This window comes from Parasteatoda tepidariorum, chromosome 10, assembly GCF_982258835.1.
Source record: "Parasteatoda tepidariorum strain Cologne lab strain chromosome 10, Ptep-v5.0, whole genome shotgun sequence".
Taxonomy (NCBI): domain Eukaryota; kingdom Metazoa; phylum Arthropoda; class Arachnida; order Araneae; family Theridiidae; genus Parasteatoda; species Parasteatoda tepidariorum.
This window is the reverse complement of record NC_141764.1, coordinates 40,534,330-40,554,109: the sequence shown is the minus strand read 5'-3', so window position 1 is coordinate 40,554,109 and position 19,780 is coordinate 40,534,330. Positions and strand designations below refer to the sequence as shown.

The 19,780-nt window shown below is 31.8% G+C and overlaps 1 protein-coding gene across 1 annotated transcript in view; it reads left to right on the top strand.

The window, feature by feature from the left end:
• The first annotated feature begins 3,640 nt into the window (after positions 1-3,640).
• Positions 3,641-19,780, top strand: part of LOC107454326 (nose resistant to fluoxetine protein 6) — a 30,911-nt gene continuing 14,771 nt past the window's right edge. Inside the window, 9 exon segments of the mRNA XM_087153634.1 lie at positions 3,641-4,064; positions 5,303-5,457; positions 9,803-9,884; positions 10,112-10,214; positions 10,665-10,861; positions 11,400-11,576; positions 14,036-14,129; positions 15,669-15,761; positions 17,406-17,568. Coding sequence (XP_087009760.1) covers positions 3,713-4,064; positions 5,303-5,457; positions 9,803-9,884; positions 10,112-10,214; positions 10,665-10,861; positions 11,400-11,576; positions 14,036-14,129; positions 15,669-15,761; positions 17,406-17,568 — 1,416 coding nt within the window. The 5' untranslated portion in view covers positions 3,641-3,712.

Below are 19,780 nucleotides of genomic sequence, written 5' to 3'. Positions count from 1 at the left end.
AATAACGAGAAACTCCCTTTTTTGGTCGATGGTAGCGATAAAGTCCTTCAGAAGGAGATAACTATAGGTCACTTTTACGTTTTGAATAACTCCTTGATCCAATGGTTGGAGATGCTGGTCACATTGGGAGACAAGAAAACAAGCTCAATTGAGGCCTTTTCATCTCTAAATGCTTGCATTTTATTATGAAACTTGCCATCTTGAAATGCATTTGAGATTCATCTCAAATTGTATGGATTTGAGAACTTGAATTTCTGCTTCTTTGAATTCTTCTTACCTCAAGCTACCTTTTAACTTATTTTCATGTGAAGTGTAATGTATAAAACCTAGAATCCATAACACAACTCTGATGTTTATACTGTAAGATGAAAAAATGATGTAAGAGGAAAAATTACCATATTTCTGTAACTTCAATATTTACAATTGAAGATACGATTGTTCTTCTTTTCTCTTTAATCCCTCCTTCTTCATTGACATCTTCCACTGTGTTATTAGTTGGTTATTCCCGGGATGGAAGATAGAACCAACTAGGGCCCTCCCACCATTTTTGACTGGCTCAATTGCTTAGCTAAACAATCTCTATTTGGCCGATCCGCGGGATTCAAGGATCCAGGTATATGTCTCCATGCTTGAACCCGTGTCAGTTTCCTAATTTCTTGAACACGGTTCTGTACGAATACACCCCAAATCTTCTCTTTTCAACCAAGTTAACACTATGGTGGAGTCTGTCCAAAAATATATATTGTCGGTTTTAAACTCCTTTCGGATTTCAGTGGAAAGACGAGCTGATATTGTGGCACCAAGAAGTTCTGATCTTGAAATTGTTGTCTCTTTCTTCCCACAAGGGGCAATTCTTGTTTTACTTTGAACCAGCTGTTCATAAACATTAGTCCCATAACAAACTCGCAAAAAGACTACTGCCGAATAGACATATTTGCTCATATCACAAAAAATGAAGTGAAATATTTTCAACTCCTTTATCGCAGTGCAACCATCTTGCCACATTTACATTCTTCAAATATTCAAGCTTGCGGAGAAGCGAGCTAGGAACGCCTCCTAGCGAGAAACTAGAAAAAAACTCAGAGACAGTGAGAGAGAGAGAGAGGGAGAGTGATATTGAACGAACGATGAAACCTGCACGTTCCCCTTTGTTACTTCTTCTTATTTAGTTTTGTTTGTGTTGTGTCTATGGATGTGTTAAGTGCATATATATATATAGTCATGTTGTTTGAAATAAAATAATATATGCTAGCCAATGCCTTTTATTCCCCCCCCCATGCACCGCATCTTTACAAATTCATTTACCCATTTTAGAAATTTTTTCGCCTGTTTTTTGATCAATTTCAACTTTTGATCAACTTAGAATACTTGTCAAAAATTAAGTAAATATTATATTCTTATTTAAATATTTAAGTAAGGAAAACCGAAAAAAAACCCAATGAAAATCGTTTTAATATATGACAAATCACAATTATAAAAGAGAAATTAAAAACACCGAAACTAGTAAGATTGATTAATAGAACTAAAAGTGTTTCTAAATATCACCTCTAAACCTTTTTCAATATTCACGGGGTCAAACTGGTTTTAATTTTTTTAATCTTGTTTTCCTCCTTAACGACCGGCAAGGTTTTAATAAAGTATTCTTTATCACCTTCATGAACATTAATATGCAAACTTAAATTTGCTTTAAATCTTGATAAGGATTCTAAAACTTCATGTATGAAAAGCAGGTGTCTTTGAAAAAAAACTTGGTATTAAAGATTATCTAATCGAAATAACTTGTTTTTACAAATATGAAAGTTAAAGCTGTGAGATTTCGAACATCCTTTTTGAAATTTTATTGAGTTTTCTAGTTTCATAGATTTTTATTAGAATGATAAACTTAATTAATAAACCATTACGTAAAACTCAAGTTTTTGCTTTGCAAATTAATAAATCTAATATTATAGGGCTTTACAGTATTTAAGAAATACAAATAATTATGTTACAGTGACGAAGTAGTCCTAAGTTTATATTTTCGATAGTTTATATTTCCTACTCATACATTTTTTTCTTTATATTTTTAGAACAGCATCCTAAACTTATCTTTTTACATTGACTAACAACTTATTCAGAAAAAAAGTTGTTTGAAAACAGAATTATTTAATTATGACAAAACAATCATTGCTAGCAATCGTTGATTATTAAAATTACATTAATACAAAGTTACTTAAGCAACAAACTTACTTAGACAAACAAACAAAATACTGAAAAAAAAATGCAATTCTAGTAGTCGAAAAGTAACCTAGTAGTAAATAAAAACCAAGTGGTTAATTGCTCTCCAAACGTAAAAGATTAAAAATTTCAATTTTAATCTCATTATATTCTAAAATTCTTCTTGCGCTGGAGACAATGGGAATCCGTTACCCGGAACCGCTCTGGCTGAGAGTTTCTTACAGATGGCTCTTTCCATCCGGATCAACCAAATGCTGGAGCTGGTATCTCTTGTAATCTCTTCTCCTTTGGTGCTCCAGTGGGTGCCAATAGATCTGCTTTTGACGGGGAAGTTGTTGCAATCCGTATTGCTCTTGAACAGCTTTTTTGTTTTATTGAGTCTTTTTCAAATGTGGTTATCCTTTCAGACTCGAAGGCGGCGCTTTGCTCGATTGAATCTATGCATTGCCCTTCCAATTGCGACGTTCTAAAATGTCAGGATGCGATACGCAAACTCCACCATTTTGGCAAAACTGTAGCCCTACAAATTCCCGGGCATTGTGATATTGCAGGAAATGAGAGGGCTGATGTTTTGGCAAAGAGAGGCACAAGAATTCTCCAGGCTCTTAGTAGCCCAATCCCCTTTTCAGCTTTAAAAAGGATTATTAGATCAAAAATCCATGGGGATATCCACCAACAATTGTCAGAAAGGGTAAAAACCAAAGTGTGGAGAGATCTTCGACAGAACACCATTCCAGACTGGCCGCGCCGCGAAGCGGTTACTCAGTTTCGACTACATACCGGACATGACTGCCTTGCCGCGCACCTGTTTCGTTTAGGGCTGGCACCTGATCCCTATTGTTCTCTATGCATGAGCCAAGCTGTTTTGGATGGCAGCCACATCCTGTGCTGCAGGGCCCTCCGCGGGTCGTCGTCTACCGAGCGATATTGGGAAGCAAGAGCGCTCCTAAGGAAATGACTTTTTACTTTCTTGTTTTGTTCCTATGTTTTTGCTTTTTCATGTCAATTACCTCTGCCATTTGAAATAAATAAATAAATATTCTAAAATTTGATCGTATCAGGTTAATATCAAAGAATTAAAACTATTAATTAGATTGACAATGACAGAACAGACCGCACTCATAGACAACACATGATATACTTTTGAAAGCATAAATAATGTGATGACATCATCCATTCTTTGCTCTCACCTTATTACGTGAAAGGGAAATGACGTTTTGAAACCTCACTTCTAAAAATCGAACAAAAACTATTTAAGCAATAATTTTCACTCTACCTAAGTATGTAAAGGAACTCGTGACCTAATAGATGCTCTTTGTCACACATTAAGAGGTTAAAAATGCAATGCTAATCTTATCAGACAATGGTTTTGCTGTTAGCGTACGAAAGATACGTTGTTGTGTAATAATTAAAAAAAAAACAATACTTTTAAAACTATCAGTCATTTCATTTTAGCTAGCAATCGTTGATGTCTATAGTCATTTCTGATGCGTGAACTATGAAGTCAATAATTTTAATAATATTTATATTTTTTGCATACGCTGGTGGTGAAATTATTTATAGCTCTGATGATTTTTCAAAAAATCAGGAAAGAACGATTTACGATATAAATAGATTTGTAAGAGACACGACAAAATATATTGAGTCAGCTAAAATGCTGGAAAGAAAAGAGGGATTTTTAATAAATAATAATGTTCACAATGGTATTAAGTTATTGAAATTTTTCAATCTTATTCCTGCCTTGATTAATAGTATCAGCAATGTTACAAACAGCACTTGTTCTGCGGATTTGTCTTACATTAAAGATAATATTGATTTCAAGAATTATCAGGATTCTTGGGCAATAAAAAGTAAGTATGTTAAATTTTCTTTTTATGTTTAAGTATGTTATGGTAATACGTTTTAATTAGGACCGTAAAATTAGTGATATGTAATTTGACCCTTTAAAACCTAAAAATAATATATTTTACATTTAATTAATAACCTTAGACACACTTTCAGAAAGTAATAGGCTCCAGTCGACAAGCAAAAATATGTATAATTTCTTTAATTTCCTTAACTTTATTGTTCTTTAATTTAAACGTTTTTATTAAGTGTTAACGTTTCAATTCGAAATGAATCCCAGAAATCAGCCGCATTAAATAAATGAGTTCCTTAAAATAAATGTTTCAAATATTATTTTAATAAATCATTTAACCAGACAACGTACAGTTTTGAAAGAAGGTTTTTGCAATTTAATGGTTCCAAGTGCAGCAATTTAAAAGAATAAGATATTAATTAGAAAATTAATATGTTTTTTATAGTCTTATTTTAGAAATTTATAATGAGCATCGTAAATATTCTATAGAAATTTTAAAAATAATTATTTCAAACTTAAACTTATTTCTATCAAAAAATATTTATTCTAATAAATTTTTTTTTTTGCAGCGTTTAATATTAAGTGTGTTTTATGAGTCAGATAGTAATAGCAAAAAAGAAACAAATGTGTGGAGAATTTATCATACCTGGTAGCAAAATTACAAAACAACAAAAGCACTCGAACTTCAATTTAAGCACTCTCTTTTTGTGAGAGGACTGTTATATATCTTTTTCAGATAGCGAAAATAAAAAATTCATTTTTACTAAAGCCCTAATATTTTTTCTATTTCGGAGTTTGGAAATCGAAAATAAAACATAAATTTTCTAAAAATAAAACTCATTCAAAAATATTTCGTCACTTCGAGGTCATCAACGTCAATGTTATATTGTTTCAATACTACAATACTAATGAAAACAAAACTTTCTGTGTTTTTGTGGAAAATACTGACATTTAAAGATGAAACATTGATGAATGAGACGGAACTAATGGGGCTGGCGAGGAGAGAACTTAGCCTCCTAGTTAATATCAAATAAACGTTAAATATATCACATAAATAAAGATGAAAACGGATGTAACAAATATTTTTACGTTTTTAGTCATTAAAGCAGTTTTGTGAATGTTGGCCCTCTCCGAAGAATGTTGACATTCACCCCATTTTGAACTTTAATGATAACAAAGTCTGTATTTCATTCAATTGAAAGTCTTATAAATTTTATGTGTATGTTTCAGTGTTGGATTCCTTTGGAAAACCAGAAAGTGGAATATTAGAAGGAAATCTGAAATGGTTGGGAAATTTTGATGAATGTAGAAGTGCCTATGCACCGAAGAAAAATGACAGAGGAGGATTTCATGGGCAATACTGCACCATGCAAGTTACAGTGGCGGTAAATTTATGGGAATTAATACACACTGTTTGAAATGTAGGATCATGTTGATTAGAAGTATAAGACAAAAACATTACAAAATTAAGCCATATTATTGTTCAATTTAACTTTTCTTAAAATTTGCTACACGAGACTCTAGTACACATTTAACGAGAACACGATTCCATAAAAACGAGGCAAAATTGAACCGTATTATACTCAAATTTAAATCATCTTAAAATTTGCTACATGAAACCCTTGTAAACATTTAATGAGAACACAATTCAATTGAAGGCCTAATTAAGATAGCAACATTTTTTTGCAGTAATATGGTTCAACGTTGTAGCACATTTTTCCTATTAGATAATATAATCTAAAATGTTCCAAATGTAAGGATTTTCTTTTTATCTGAAATATATTTTGTTTCATGGTAGGAATAAAAAACTAAACCTCATAAAAAAGGTTTTGCAGAAAGTTTTCCTCGTTAACGTCATATGTTTTCAAAAATGTAAATAAAATAACTTCATATTTGCGATTTCTATATTTAAAAACCCTATTGTGGTTATATTAAGGAATACCGTTTCAAATCAAAATAAATAAATAAATTTATAAAACAAAATAAATTAAAAAAAAGAACCTGATTTAGAGATAATTTAAAAGGGCACATTTGATAATGTATCAAAGATCCTAGCTAAAAGGGCTTTTTAAAGGTGCAGGTTGATGCAAGAAATAAAGTGCAGGTTGATAAAAGAATAAGGTGCAAGTTGATGCAAAAAATAAGGTGCAGATTGATGCAAAAAGTAAACATATAAGTCAATATGAGAAAATATAAGTAAACATAATAATCATTTCAATTTGTAGTTTACTCATTTAAGGTGAAAATTCATTAAAAATAATTTTTTTATAAATCCTTTTGGAAGTATGAAAATAAGGAAAGTATAAATTCAAACTTATAAGTATGAAAATGTGATGGAGTTTTTTTTCTTATAAAGGAGTATGGATTAAAGTTGTTTTTGTAAGCAATAAATGCCTTTGTCTTAAAACAGATTTTTCATATTTGTATACAAGATAAGTTCTTGAATTTTTAAACGAATTATTTACAAATTTAACAGAATTTTTCCATGAAATTTCAATTTCACACAAAATATTATTTCTACACTATTTGAATTGTAGGAACATGTCGATTAGTAACGTAATACAAAAACGATGCAAAATTGAACCATATTGTAGTTTAATTTAATTCTTCTTAATTATTCTTATTCAGTTTAATTCTTCCGCTTTACGAAACTCTAGTACACATTTACCGAAAACAAAACACGATTTAATTCCTAATTAGCATTGCGACAAATTTTTGTAGCAATAAGCAGCACATTTTTTCCATTATAGTATCTAAAATGTCCCAAGTACAAGGAGTGATCAAATGAAAAGGTACGAAACGACGTAAAAACGTAACAGTTAAATATTTTCATATTCTGCTATGGGAGAACGTTGCGAGACATCTCGGGAGCGATTGGAGTCTCTGACTGGGATCGGAGCATGCGCGGGTGCCCGCATGCACAGGAAAGAGCAGAGGCTCTTATCAAAAGCGGCGTCCAAATGATGCGGCAATCTGTATGAGGACAAGATGGCGTTTGCGTTGCAAAATTCGACGATTGAGGAGCAGCGAGGTGTTATCCGATTTCCTCGAGCACAGAAAAACCATTAACTCCTATGTGCACTGGGAGACACTCTGGTGCCTACGCAGGTCTATCAGGAACAAAAGACAGTCGCTGCTCACAGAGGGAGTGGTTCTGCTCCATGATAACGCGAGTCCACACGTCTCCATAGTCACGCACATGGAACTGGCCAAATTCAAGTGGGAGACGTTGGAACATCCGTCCTACAGTCCGGACATGTCGCCCTGCGATTTCCACGTATTTGGTCCACTGAAGAAACACCTGAAAGGGAAGCTCTTCAACTCGGACGACGTACTCAAGGACGCTGTGAAGAACTGGGTCTCGTCACGGTCACAGGAATTCTGGGAACAGGGAATCCTGCGTCTTGTTCATCTATGGGAAGGTTGTGCTCTGGCCTATGGTGTATATTTTGAATAAAGTCTACATTTGTACCTACAGAGTCATTTCGTACCTTTTCATTTGATCACCCCTTGTATTAGGATTTTTTGTTATCAGAGGAATATTTTATTTCATTGTAGTAACGGAGGATGAAATATCATGTTAAAAAAATTTAGTGCGATAAGGTATTTTGATTAGGCAAACAGTTTTTCCCGATAACATCTTTTGTTTATGAAATAAAAAATAAAAAACCCTTCATTTTAGCCATTTTTGTAATGAAAAATACGAACAAACTATTTTGGCATTTTAAAAGAACTGTTTAAAAAAATCAAATGGGGACAAAAAAATCTTGTTTTGTGATAATACGTAAGTATACATTTGATAAAGTATTTCCTTTTACTTTAAATATCAAAGACCATAGCTAAAAGTGGTTTCGAAACGCTACAAGGTTTAGGTTGATGTGAAAATTATAAATAAACAAAGTCACATTTTAAAACTTTCAATTTGTAGTTTACTTTTTTAAGAAGAAAATTCACAAATTTTTTTTTTCTTCATAAGATTTTTTTGAAAAATACACACAAGAAAAGTATAATTTGAAACTCATAAATACAAGAATGTGACGGTGTTTTTTCTCTTTCTTATAAAGTAGTATGGATTAAAATTACTTTCTTAAACTATAGATGACGTTATCTTAAAAAAGTTTTTTTATGATTGCATGCAAGATAAATAGTCGAATTTTTAAACGAATTTCTTACAAATTTATCAGACATTTTCCGCAAAATGTCCATTTTATGGAAAATTTCATTTGCTTTGCTAATTTATATGATAAAGGGTGAACTTAATTTAATTTTAATTTTTTTAAAGAGTAGTGGGGCTGATTAAACTGACAACTAAAATATGCGAGAGAAAGAAACCCTATCCATCTTGATTAATTTTACCAAAAGAAGTAATAACCTTTAAAAAATGTAATTCGTTTAATTTACAAAATTATAAAGAGTTATCTTGAAATGAGTAATCGCCTATTACGCCATGTTACATATACATCAACATGTTACATGATCTGTTATTTACTTTATTTATTATTTTTTTTAAAAAGTATTTTTCAAAACTAAAAATCAGACTACATGCATCCATGCTCCGATTCAGCAATCTTGTTGCTGTTGTTTCTAATGGCACTTGGTCAAGCCGAGTTCACCAGCCAGTGGCCTTTTACGAATTAGTCAGGAAGATGCGCCTTTCGTTAGGTAGGAGTGCACAGCAAGGGTGTGAGTACATCTTAGTTCAGAAACCCACGGATAGATGGCAGTACCACTCATTCTAAAGGTCACTTCCTTAATTTAGACAGAGATATAAACGGAAAATAAATTTTCTCTAGATTCCTATACTTAAGGTACTGCTAGGTGAATGACCATAGGACTTTTGTTTCCTCAGATTTGACGAGCACGTATATACGAGGGTCATCCAGAAAGTAAGTTTCCCTATTTTTTCTAAAAAAAGAACTCACACTTTGAGGAACATATTTATTGGCAACAAGTACAGCAATGCGTCAGCTATTTTTCAACATAACCACCACAAGAATTGAGACACTTGTATCGTGGGATCAACTTTTGTATCCCTCTGCCGCTTGTGAACGGAACCAGCTTGTGACAGAGGTCTTCAACGGAACTGCAGAAATTGCAATGTGGCATTCAAAACAAGAGGCGTGGAATGCTTACTGCAGATGTTGTGCTCCTCGATAACAATGCTCGTCCACATACGGCTCAACGCACAGCAGCTGTTTTGACGGAATTTGCTTGGAAGTTGTTCATCATCCACCCCACAGCCCTGTTCTTGCTCCCAGCAATTTTCACGTTTTCTCGCAACTCAAGAAATTCCTGTCCTCTGGTGAGCATTTTAGAAACGACGGAAAGCTGAAGACGTCTGTCACACGCTGGTTCCATTCACAGGCGGCAAAGTTCTACGTCAGAGGGATGCAAAACTTGATTCTTAGATACGACAAGTGTCTCAATTCTGCTGGTGGCTAAGTTAAAAAATAGCTGAAACATTGCTGTACTTGTTGCCAATAAATATGCTCCAGAAAGTGTGAGTTCTTTTTTTTAGGAAAAATGCCCGTCGTGTATCACCGAGTATAAACATGCTAATCAATCTGCTATTACGGCCCGGTATTGTCCTTTTTCTCTTTGTCTATTTCATTACTTTTTCTAGCCTTGGCAGTAGAATATTGTTTCTCTTTCCTACACACGGTGTATTCTAAAATACCTGACATACCTAATTAAAATCCCCGATAATATATGAATGCATTTTTATTCCAGGAGTACCTCCCAATTTCAATTGCTGTGTGCTTACCTGACACGTGTAAACCATCTGAATTCGTAGATATATTTAATAATTCAAGTAAGTATTTTTTATGTATCTTGTAAACATTTGAAGTTTGCTAATTTCTTCTCGAGGTCGCCAAAATAGTTCAGTTTTCGAGTTTGTTTTTTTTAAACTGAAAATTTTAAAGTTTAAATTAGTAGAGCATTGCAGATTTTTAATTTAGGATTGATTTAGAATTATCCCCAAGTTTTTATTGTGTATTTGTTAAATGAACAGACAGCGTTTTACACTTTTTTTTTCAGGTTTCATTCCAGCATTAAATAAAACTGGCATCGGTTTTAATGTGACTGCGTTAACTTGCAAAGCTGAATCGTTAGAATTGAGTACTGGAGGAATTGTGACATTGTAAGTATTTTTTTTTATAAAACATTTTCTTTATTTATTATGCTTCAGTGAGTATTTTGTACTTAATTTTTATTTATGTTGTCATTGCAATTTATGTTGCGTTTAGGAATTTTCAATAGGCTTTTCACTTATGTGTCTCTTTCACTTTTGCTCTCTTTCATGCTGATCCCTTAGGCTGGCGCATAAGTGAGAGTTTACTGTAACTTTAATTTTCTTTTCAAATGTCGATAAAATTTCTGAACGATGAACGCGGGAATGTTCTAGTTTCAAAAACGATAGTATAGGAAATTATTAACATTAAGAGCATAGGATTTGTGACAGGACCATTTAAACAAGACCATACAGGAAAACAAAAGATGCTGCAACGATGGATCGAAGTTTGAGTGTATATGCATTGTATAATATTATTCATGGCAAATATTTTCATAACGATGTTATTGTATCTTCCAGATGTATAATGTCTGTATTCTTCCTTCTGGTATTTTTGGGGAGTTCTGTTACTGCCTTCAAATATTTCGCTCATTCAAATACTTCGAAAGATGAATGTAAAAGTTCTGTTAATGAGGGAAAAGTTTTTGAGTATTTCGTCGACAGGAGTTTGGAAGAACCATTGGTAATTAATGAAGGTTCACCAACAAAATTAAAAGGTAAAATAATCCAGTGTTAAAATTTTTTTCTCAATTATGAAATAAACTATTTAAATCATATTAAGTTGTTTTCAAGAATATAAGAAAAGCCAGTACTTATAAATTTTATATAACAATGTTTGTTAATCTTTTAAAATTCAGACTTTAAATAATGGAAGATAATTATACTTTTACTTTGAAGTACAGAACTCAGAAGAAAGTATAAGCAATGAAATATTTTTAAGAAAAAACAATAATATATTTTTAAGAAAAATTCAACAATTAAAATTAACTAACTTTTTTAGTTATAATTAACTATTAATTTCTTTTTAAATAGAAAAATTTAAATTTTTAGAATTTTTTTCATCGAAATTTTACTTATATGCTTAAAACACTTTCAGGAAAAGAAATATGCAAGCTTTAATGTGTGGAAACATTTTTGGCCCTATTAAATTTATTGTATTGCCCTAAAACATAGATTTATTTGTTTTTCTGTAGTAGTTTTTTAAAGCTATTTTTATATTTTGTGTTTTTAAATGTTGAACATTTCCTTCTTTAGTGTTCATCGACATGTGTGATCCTGTCTTACACTGCTTTTGTATCTTTACGAATGGATCTAAGTTATTCAACACTGATTCCACAGAGGGACAACTCTTGTGTCTTCACGGTATCCGATTTCTAAGTATGACATGGGTCATTGTGTGCCATGTGTATTTGTCACCTATTGCCCAAATTCGTAAGTAAAATTCAAACGCATATTTTTATTCTTAGTCAACAAAATATTTACAAATTTATTTCTTGCTTAAATTATAAAAGAAGTTAAGTAATTTAAGTGCATTTTGAATATTTTTTTAAAAGGAAATTATTGGGAGTCTCAAAGCAAATCTGGTATTGTCCCAATATGCGAACCACCTTACTTAACTGTGTAGTTACTCTACGGATCTATAGGCCCAACATGCGAACCACCTTACTTAACTGTGTAGTTACTTTACTGATCTATAGGCCCAACATGCGAACCACCTTACTTAACTGTGTAGTTACTTTACGGATCTATAGGCCCAACATGCGAACCACCTTACTTAACTATGTAGTTACTTTACGGATCTATAGGCCCAATATGCGAACCACCTTACTTAACTGTGTAGTTATTTTACGGATCTATAGGCCCAATATGCGAACCACCTTACTTAACTGGGTAGTTACTTTACTGATCTATAGGCTCAACATGCGAACCACCTTACTTAACTGTGTAGTTACTTTACGGATCTATAGGCCCAACATGCGAACCACCTTACTTAACTGTGTAGTTACTTTACGGATCTATAGGCCCAACATGCGAACCACCTTACTTAACTGTGTAGTTACTTTACGGATCTATAGGCCCAATATGCGAACCACCTTACTTAACAGTGTAGTTACTTTACGGATCTATAGGCCCAATATGCGAACCATCTTACTTAACTGTGTAGTTACTTTACTGATCGATAGGCCGCCGCACTAAAATTCCTGTCTATTGCCTTTTCCACCGAATATACTGTTTCAAAAACTTGATAAGTAACTAATGTAATAAGTGACTAATAACTAACTTGAAATTAACCTTACAAAACCAGTTATTTTAATATTGGTTATTAATAGGACTAAAGTATAGTTATAAGTAACTGAGGTTAATCAAAAACAACTGACAATCACTATTGTTAATAACATCTATGTATAAAACTTTAATTTTGTACTTATTAACGTGTTTAAGTTGTTTTGAATTTATTTTATGTTTTTTTACGGATATAAAGTAAACGATTTTTACAATAATTTAGTAATTTCGTTATAAAGATCATGAAAGTTTTTTTACTATTTTACTTTTACAAAAAGTTATGAGAGAATTTTTTTCTTCTTTTTGAATTAATTACTCATTTTTAATTAATTTGATACATATGCTTACCATAAGCTCCAGAATCAATGAATTTAGAAGAATTATAATTTTATTCTAACCAGAATGCATTAATGCAAATTACCAAAATATAACAACAGTCAATCGATTCGTGATATAACTACGCAGTTAAGTAAGGTAGTCCTCGTATAGGGAATAAACCGTAAATCTTTTCTTGTTTACGTTTTAGGTATTTAAGATTATTTAGTGTAGACAATTTTCATTTGCAATAAACTTTAAATTATTGGTTCATAATCTCAGCGTCTGTCACTGAAAAATACATTACCCGATTAAAAAATGTTGATTAGTCTGAGTTGCTTAAGGCTTAAAATTAATAATAATATAATGTAAGTGAAAAGGGAAAAATTGAGGTGATCGCTGTCTGATCGTGGATAGCAAGTCACCTAAATAAAATCACAGTATATGACGTTAAAAATATATAAAAATATATCATACAATGTTTTTTTTCCATGACTTTATCATGTTTAAAGTCATGATTACTCTCTTACAATCAGGAGACTATCATTCGGTGAGGTCAGAGGCACTAAGAAAAGGGAATCATCTTTTGATTGCCAGACAGTAGTAATATTTTATTGGAGTTAAAATAAATAAAAATATAATAATGTTATGTTAAAAAATTTAGGAGGCGCCATCTATCGATTCATGCGGTAACAACACAGTTAAGAAAGAAACCTCACATATTTCGACGACTCCGAAAATCTTTTCTTGTTTACCTTTCTAATCATTAAAATTATTAAGATCATCTCTTGATTGCCAGACAGTAACAATATTTTATTAGAATTAAAGTAAATGAAAATGCAGAAATGTTATGTACTTTTATTTACAAAAATTAATTACGGTTATATCGAGGTGAAGATAAGGAGAGGATAGTGTTAGAAGTATTAAAAAATAAATTAACATTAAAATTGAAAAACTGTTTATAATTTACAGATAAAACGCTTGTTCAAAATTAGAGGTTATTTTTTTTTATAAAAATTTGATTTAAGCAACAACATTGTGAGAGTAACAGCTTTTATGTACATTGGTTTTATGTATTGCTTACAGGCAAAATAACAGTTTATTTGAGTTGATTTTTGATTTTTTTTAGAAAGTTGGCGCAAATTTAGGAAATTTCTCACCTACAAATCATTAAAATCTTTCCAAAGGCAATTAAATAATTTCAGAATAATGTTAAAAAGTTATTGCAATTGATGTATATAATAAATTATTTACATAGCGGGATTTTTCCTATCTTTTGTTTCACATTAAAGGATCTACGAAAGGTCTCCTGCCACTCATAGATAATTTCCCTTTCCAAGCCATACTCAATGGATGGTATTCGGTTGATTCATTTTTCTTGCTCAGGTGAGTCAACAACATACCTGTCAACTTTTAATCCCTTCCATTATCATTTTTCCCAGTGGTATTAAAATGAAATTAAAACTTCAATTTTAAGCAAGCAAATACGTTGCATTTGAAAAATCTTAAGTTGACAACCATGATAGTAACGCATATTAATATATGTGCTTCATTTTTGAAAGATTAGTGGTGATCAAAATCATTTAAAAATTAAGTTTATGAAAGAAAAAAAATAGTATATATTTACTACCACTTTAAATATGAAAATAAAATCTTCCGGAAAACACGGAAAAGTTGGCAGGTTTGCAACATTTAATTATTTTTTATTATACAGGGTTTTCTGTAAATATCACCCTTAATGCATATTTTTAGAATCTTTTCAAGAAATATACACGTAAGTATACATAATGTAGGGTTGAACACAGAAAGTTAGAATATAAGGGGGAACAAATAAAACTGCTATTGAGAGTGGATGTGCTGTGCGCAAAAAAGGGTAAAAGAAGGAACACCCTGAATAAATTTTAATGTAATGATCGGATTTTCATGTACATGGCCTCGGTCTCAATGGTTCAAGGCCTGACTTGAAATATGATGAATAGTAGCGCAGAAGATAGTTCAAGTTATGAAATCAGACGCAAAAACGTACTTTCTCCGAATATATATGTCCTTTTTTCTGACGGATTCCTGACCCTAAGATATTGGGGATAGCCAGAATCTGGTTAATTAGCATATTTGCTGTCAGGCCCTCGAACCATTAATATTGAGTCCTAGTTCGTGAAAATCCGATCATTAGGATCAAAATTTATTAAAGGTGTTCAATGTAAAAAATTTCGGATCAAAGTAAGGTTAAAAAATTAACATCCTGGATGCATCATACGTAAAATTCATTCTACCGTGAAATCCATTTTCACAGTAAAATTTCTTTACAATATATTTTGCTGTAATATTTATTTAGTTACAATGATTTTTTGTTCAGTGATCAGTGATTTTTAATAAATATCAATGTAAAAATTACGGTTTTTCAGATTTTTTGTTGAGTAAAAGTATTTTTCGTATTTTTTCGTATTTTATTTTTGTATTTTTTCGGTAAAATGTACCAGTACTCTGAGTTCCGGTATTTTTTCTAGTAACTAAGTCCGGAATTTTTTACAGTTCTCTTTTTATACACTGAAAAATTATCTGAACCTGTTTGATTGTCTGAGAAAGCAGAGATTAATTGAGAAAGAAAGAATTTAGAAATGCTTTTCAGTTTCAAATGGTTATCCGACAGATTCTGGAAATTTCGTTCATCTACCTTACTCTATACTGATTTTTCAGATTTAGATATAGTTTTAATTATTTTCTCGTTTGAATATTTACTTGCAACCTCAAATATCAAAGCATTTCGTCTTCATTTTTCACAAGGATTCTAAAAAATATATATTAAGAACGGCCTTAACACAACACCCTATTGGTAATGAATATTTATTCGAGTTCAATGATATTAGCTCCCATTTATTTATTATTCAACTACAATTCGGTGATTTGTTTCTTATCATTTTACAGTGGTTTCTTGATGTCTTATCTATACTTCCAAGAATGTGCCAAAAAAGAAGGAAAAACTCCGTGGCTTTATTTTTATGTCCATCGTTACTTGAGGTAAGTTTTAAGCATTATTATCAGAAAACCTTAATTAAGTTGAGAATTACTTGAATTTATGGCTGCAATTTTTCTTAATGCAGTCATTTATAGGTAAGCCACTTTTAATACTTATCGGTTATTGGAAAAATGCAGTCAAGTACGCCAACATGTAGGGGCAACGCACAGTGGGACAGTGGCACAGTCAGAAAAATGCGGCCAAAATTAGAAAATTAACTTCAATGTTCTAAAAATTGATCACCTATAGGTTTTTTGGATCGCTGATTTCAAATATGAAGTCAAAATTTCAAAAAAACAAAAAGGCGGATCCAAAATGGCGGATGATTATTGAAGAAATTGTATAATGTAAATTGTATTGTATAATGTAAATTGTAAATTGTATAATGTAAATGTAAATTGTAATTAAATAAGAATTATTTACTAGTAGTTTCTGAGATCTTTGATTACAAATTTGTGTTTAATAATTTTAATAAATAAAGTAATGGATGTAAAATCGCAAATATTTATCAAAACAAATTTAAACTAAATAAATTAAATCAAAATATTTAAGATTGTTAATTACAAATTTGATTATCGAATTAAAAAAAATAATGAATCTATTTTGCTAGATATAAACAATTTTGATTTAAAAATTTCAATTAAATTTCAATTTAAAAAAATGACAAGATTGTTCAGAGTTGTAGATATAAGAAAATCATTATTATAAAAATGACACGAACTATAAAAATCGATATATCAGCCGAATTCGCAAATATTTGCAGCTAATTTTTTTTTAGTTCTTGAGTATATATACCAAACAAATGTACACATTTTTTTTTTACCTCGGCAACGTAAGGCTTTTTTAATAGAGCACCCTAAAGTTACAATTTCATTGTACAGGGAAGAAATAGGGAAATGGCTCTGGTTTTAATAGTATTTATATAAAACAATGAATTCATATATATCTTAGAAGTACATTTATGTATAAATTATGCATAGTTTTAATATTTTTATTTACTATAAGGATTTATCATATTAATGAAAATTTAACTGAAAAATTTAATATTTTTTATTTCGACTTTGTTTCCATTTAATTGTTATTTCCATTAATAAACCAAAAAAAAAAAAAAAAAATACACCGTCATATTCCTCGGACATTTTACTACAAAAAACCATATTGAGATTTTTTTCCCTCATAACTTCATTTTTTTTATTTTTGACCGCGAAAAATGATTTTTGTTCCACAGTGCAACTCCAAATTTCACTGCTTACTGCTTACAGATAATATTCATAAGTGTATCAAATACTACAATACCACCCCCTGATCTTTTACAACAACAATTAACATCAAATACGATAATATCGCGATCATTATTGACAACATACAATATTATGAGAGTTAATAAATTTTATTTGGGGCACTGACTGTTAATAGGCTAAACTTGACCTAGCAATCATGAGTAAGTGACGCAAATTCATAAGAGTTTTGAAAACAGCATATTATTTGAAAAAAAAAAAGAGTATATTTTCATCCGAAACACTGAACCTTCAAAAAACAACACTAGAACTATTTCAGCCAAATGCACATTTATTACATTTTTGCACATAACTCTTTTGGTAGATTTGAGTACTATTTTATTTGAATAATATTTATTTATCACTTAGGCTAACACCGGTGTATATGATTGTTCTGGCATTTTATGCAACTGTTATGCCAATAATGGGATCCGGACCGTTTTGGCAAGATAATAATGTTGATCCACACTGTCAGAAGGGATGGTGGTGGAACCTAATTTACATCAATAACTTTCGAAAACAAAGTGAACAGGTAGTATTGATTGTGTATTATTTACATTTAATTTATGCTTGATTTTTATCTTTACATAAAAGGAATACATTAAAAATTATTTTACTTTCGTCAATAGATAATTTTTATCTGTGTAGTTATTTATTTGAAAACATAGTACACTCTGTAACAAAAAAATCGACGCACCAAGAAGGAGTTGTCCGATTAAAACGAAAATTGGTGGATAGGAAGACAATGTAAAGAATAGTAAATGATTAAAATTGAATAATTTATTGCAGAGTTACGGTAACAAGTTCAATAAGGTGCTAACCCGCCTCTAGCCTGGATACAAGCTGCCACACGGCGTGGCATAGACCGATAAAGCTCCCGGATGGTCTCTTACGGTATTTCCTGCCAAATTCGATCCAATTGTCGAACGAGGTCATCAACATTCCGTGCCAGATGCAATCGCCTTCCCATCATATCCCAGACATGCTCGATGGGAGAGAGATCTGGTGATCTGGCAGGCCAAGGAAGAGAGACAAGCGTGTAGACAGTTCATAGTAACACGTGCCGTATGTGGTCTGGCATTGTCCTGCTGAAAAACCAGCCCAGGGCGCTGCAAAAGGAACGGTAGCAAAACTGGTCTTCGACGTACCGCTGTGCAGTAAGTGTACCTCTAATGACGACCAACGGGGTCCGGCTGTCAAAGGAAATGGCACCCCAGACCATAATGCCTTGTTGAGGGCCGGTGTGGCGTGCAATAGTGAAGGCAGGGGTCCCCCCTCTGCCCTGTGCGTCTCCAAACACGTCTTCGATTATCGTCAGGACACAGTTGGAAGCGGGATTTGTCGCTCAAGACTATACGTCCCCAGTCGGCATCATTCCAGCCATATCTGTTCAAAACATTCATGCATACGGAATTTCAAAGCAATCGGATGATTGCTTCTTGGTGCGTCGATTTTTTTGTTATAGAGTGTATTTTTTTTATTAAGTCATATAGCTTAAAAAATCTATTATCGGATTTCCAATAAAAAGCGTTAAAAGCGGTATTAAAATGATATCGTTCACTGTTTTGTAGTCAGATAGCTATCGACCACTTTTTGCTATTCAATTTCTTTTTCTTGAAATTGGTGTTTTCAAACCTCGTTGAATAGCTGACCCAATTTTATAGGTTTACGACTACTAATGTTCAACTCCTTAGCTTTGCAACTATGAACCTAATTCAAAAGACAAGGGAACTCCTTGATCAAATATTGGGAGAAATTTGCCTTCATGGAGGACTTTTTTAAAGGAACTAACCCGAATTTGCGTTACAAGGAGTGGATAATTGCGAAAACCTGCCACGGTTAGCATAAAGGCAAGGGGACACTAGCCCATGATCCGTCCGCCACTGAGGATAGCTTACGTCAGCACTGCGGTTGTTGCGAGCCGGTAGCGGAATTCGTATCGACCAGCCATTGCTGGAATTCGAACCCGGTTCACCTCATTGGAAAGTGAACACTCTATCCCCTGAACTACAGCGGCTGTGAAATCGGTATCAAAAAAATTTAAATAAGACAAATTAAAACGGTTGCGCACTAAATTATTTACTTCAGATTTTTGATTACTTATGCATTCAGTTTTAGAAAAGTGCGCAAGCCGAAAAATTGAACACCAAAATGATTCTGTTCGTATTATTATTTCATATAATATATTAAAAGAGAAGGCAACAAATAATAGCAGAATAATGATGAAAATCATTATTCTTTTATCCTCTGCTTTAAAAGTTGAAAATATTTAAATTATCAAAACAAAAAATTTTTGTAATGTGAGAGGCATTAAATTTGCGATAAAATTTTTCGTTATTTTCTTTGAAGCAGCTGTACAACAATAATATAGTTACATATGTTTAGAACTAAAAATTTTTAAAGAATTTCAAATATACAGTAAAATAGAACGTATATAATTATTGATTCAATATGAGTTTTTTATAATATATTCTAATCATTCTTATTTAAAAATTGATAAGAAATAATAAATTCCCACTTAGACAATAGCTTTTAGTTTAAAACATAGTTAACAATATAATACAGAATCTACACACAAGTCTCAAAGAATTCTATAAGAAACTTTTGATTGAAATTTTTGATTTGATAAGAAACTTTTGATTATTGTAATGAGCCCGAAGAGATTTTCTCGAAATCAAACGTTTTTTTTGAAAGTGATTTTAAAGTAAGTAATTGTCAAAGCAATACTAAGACAATTTCTTACA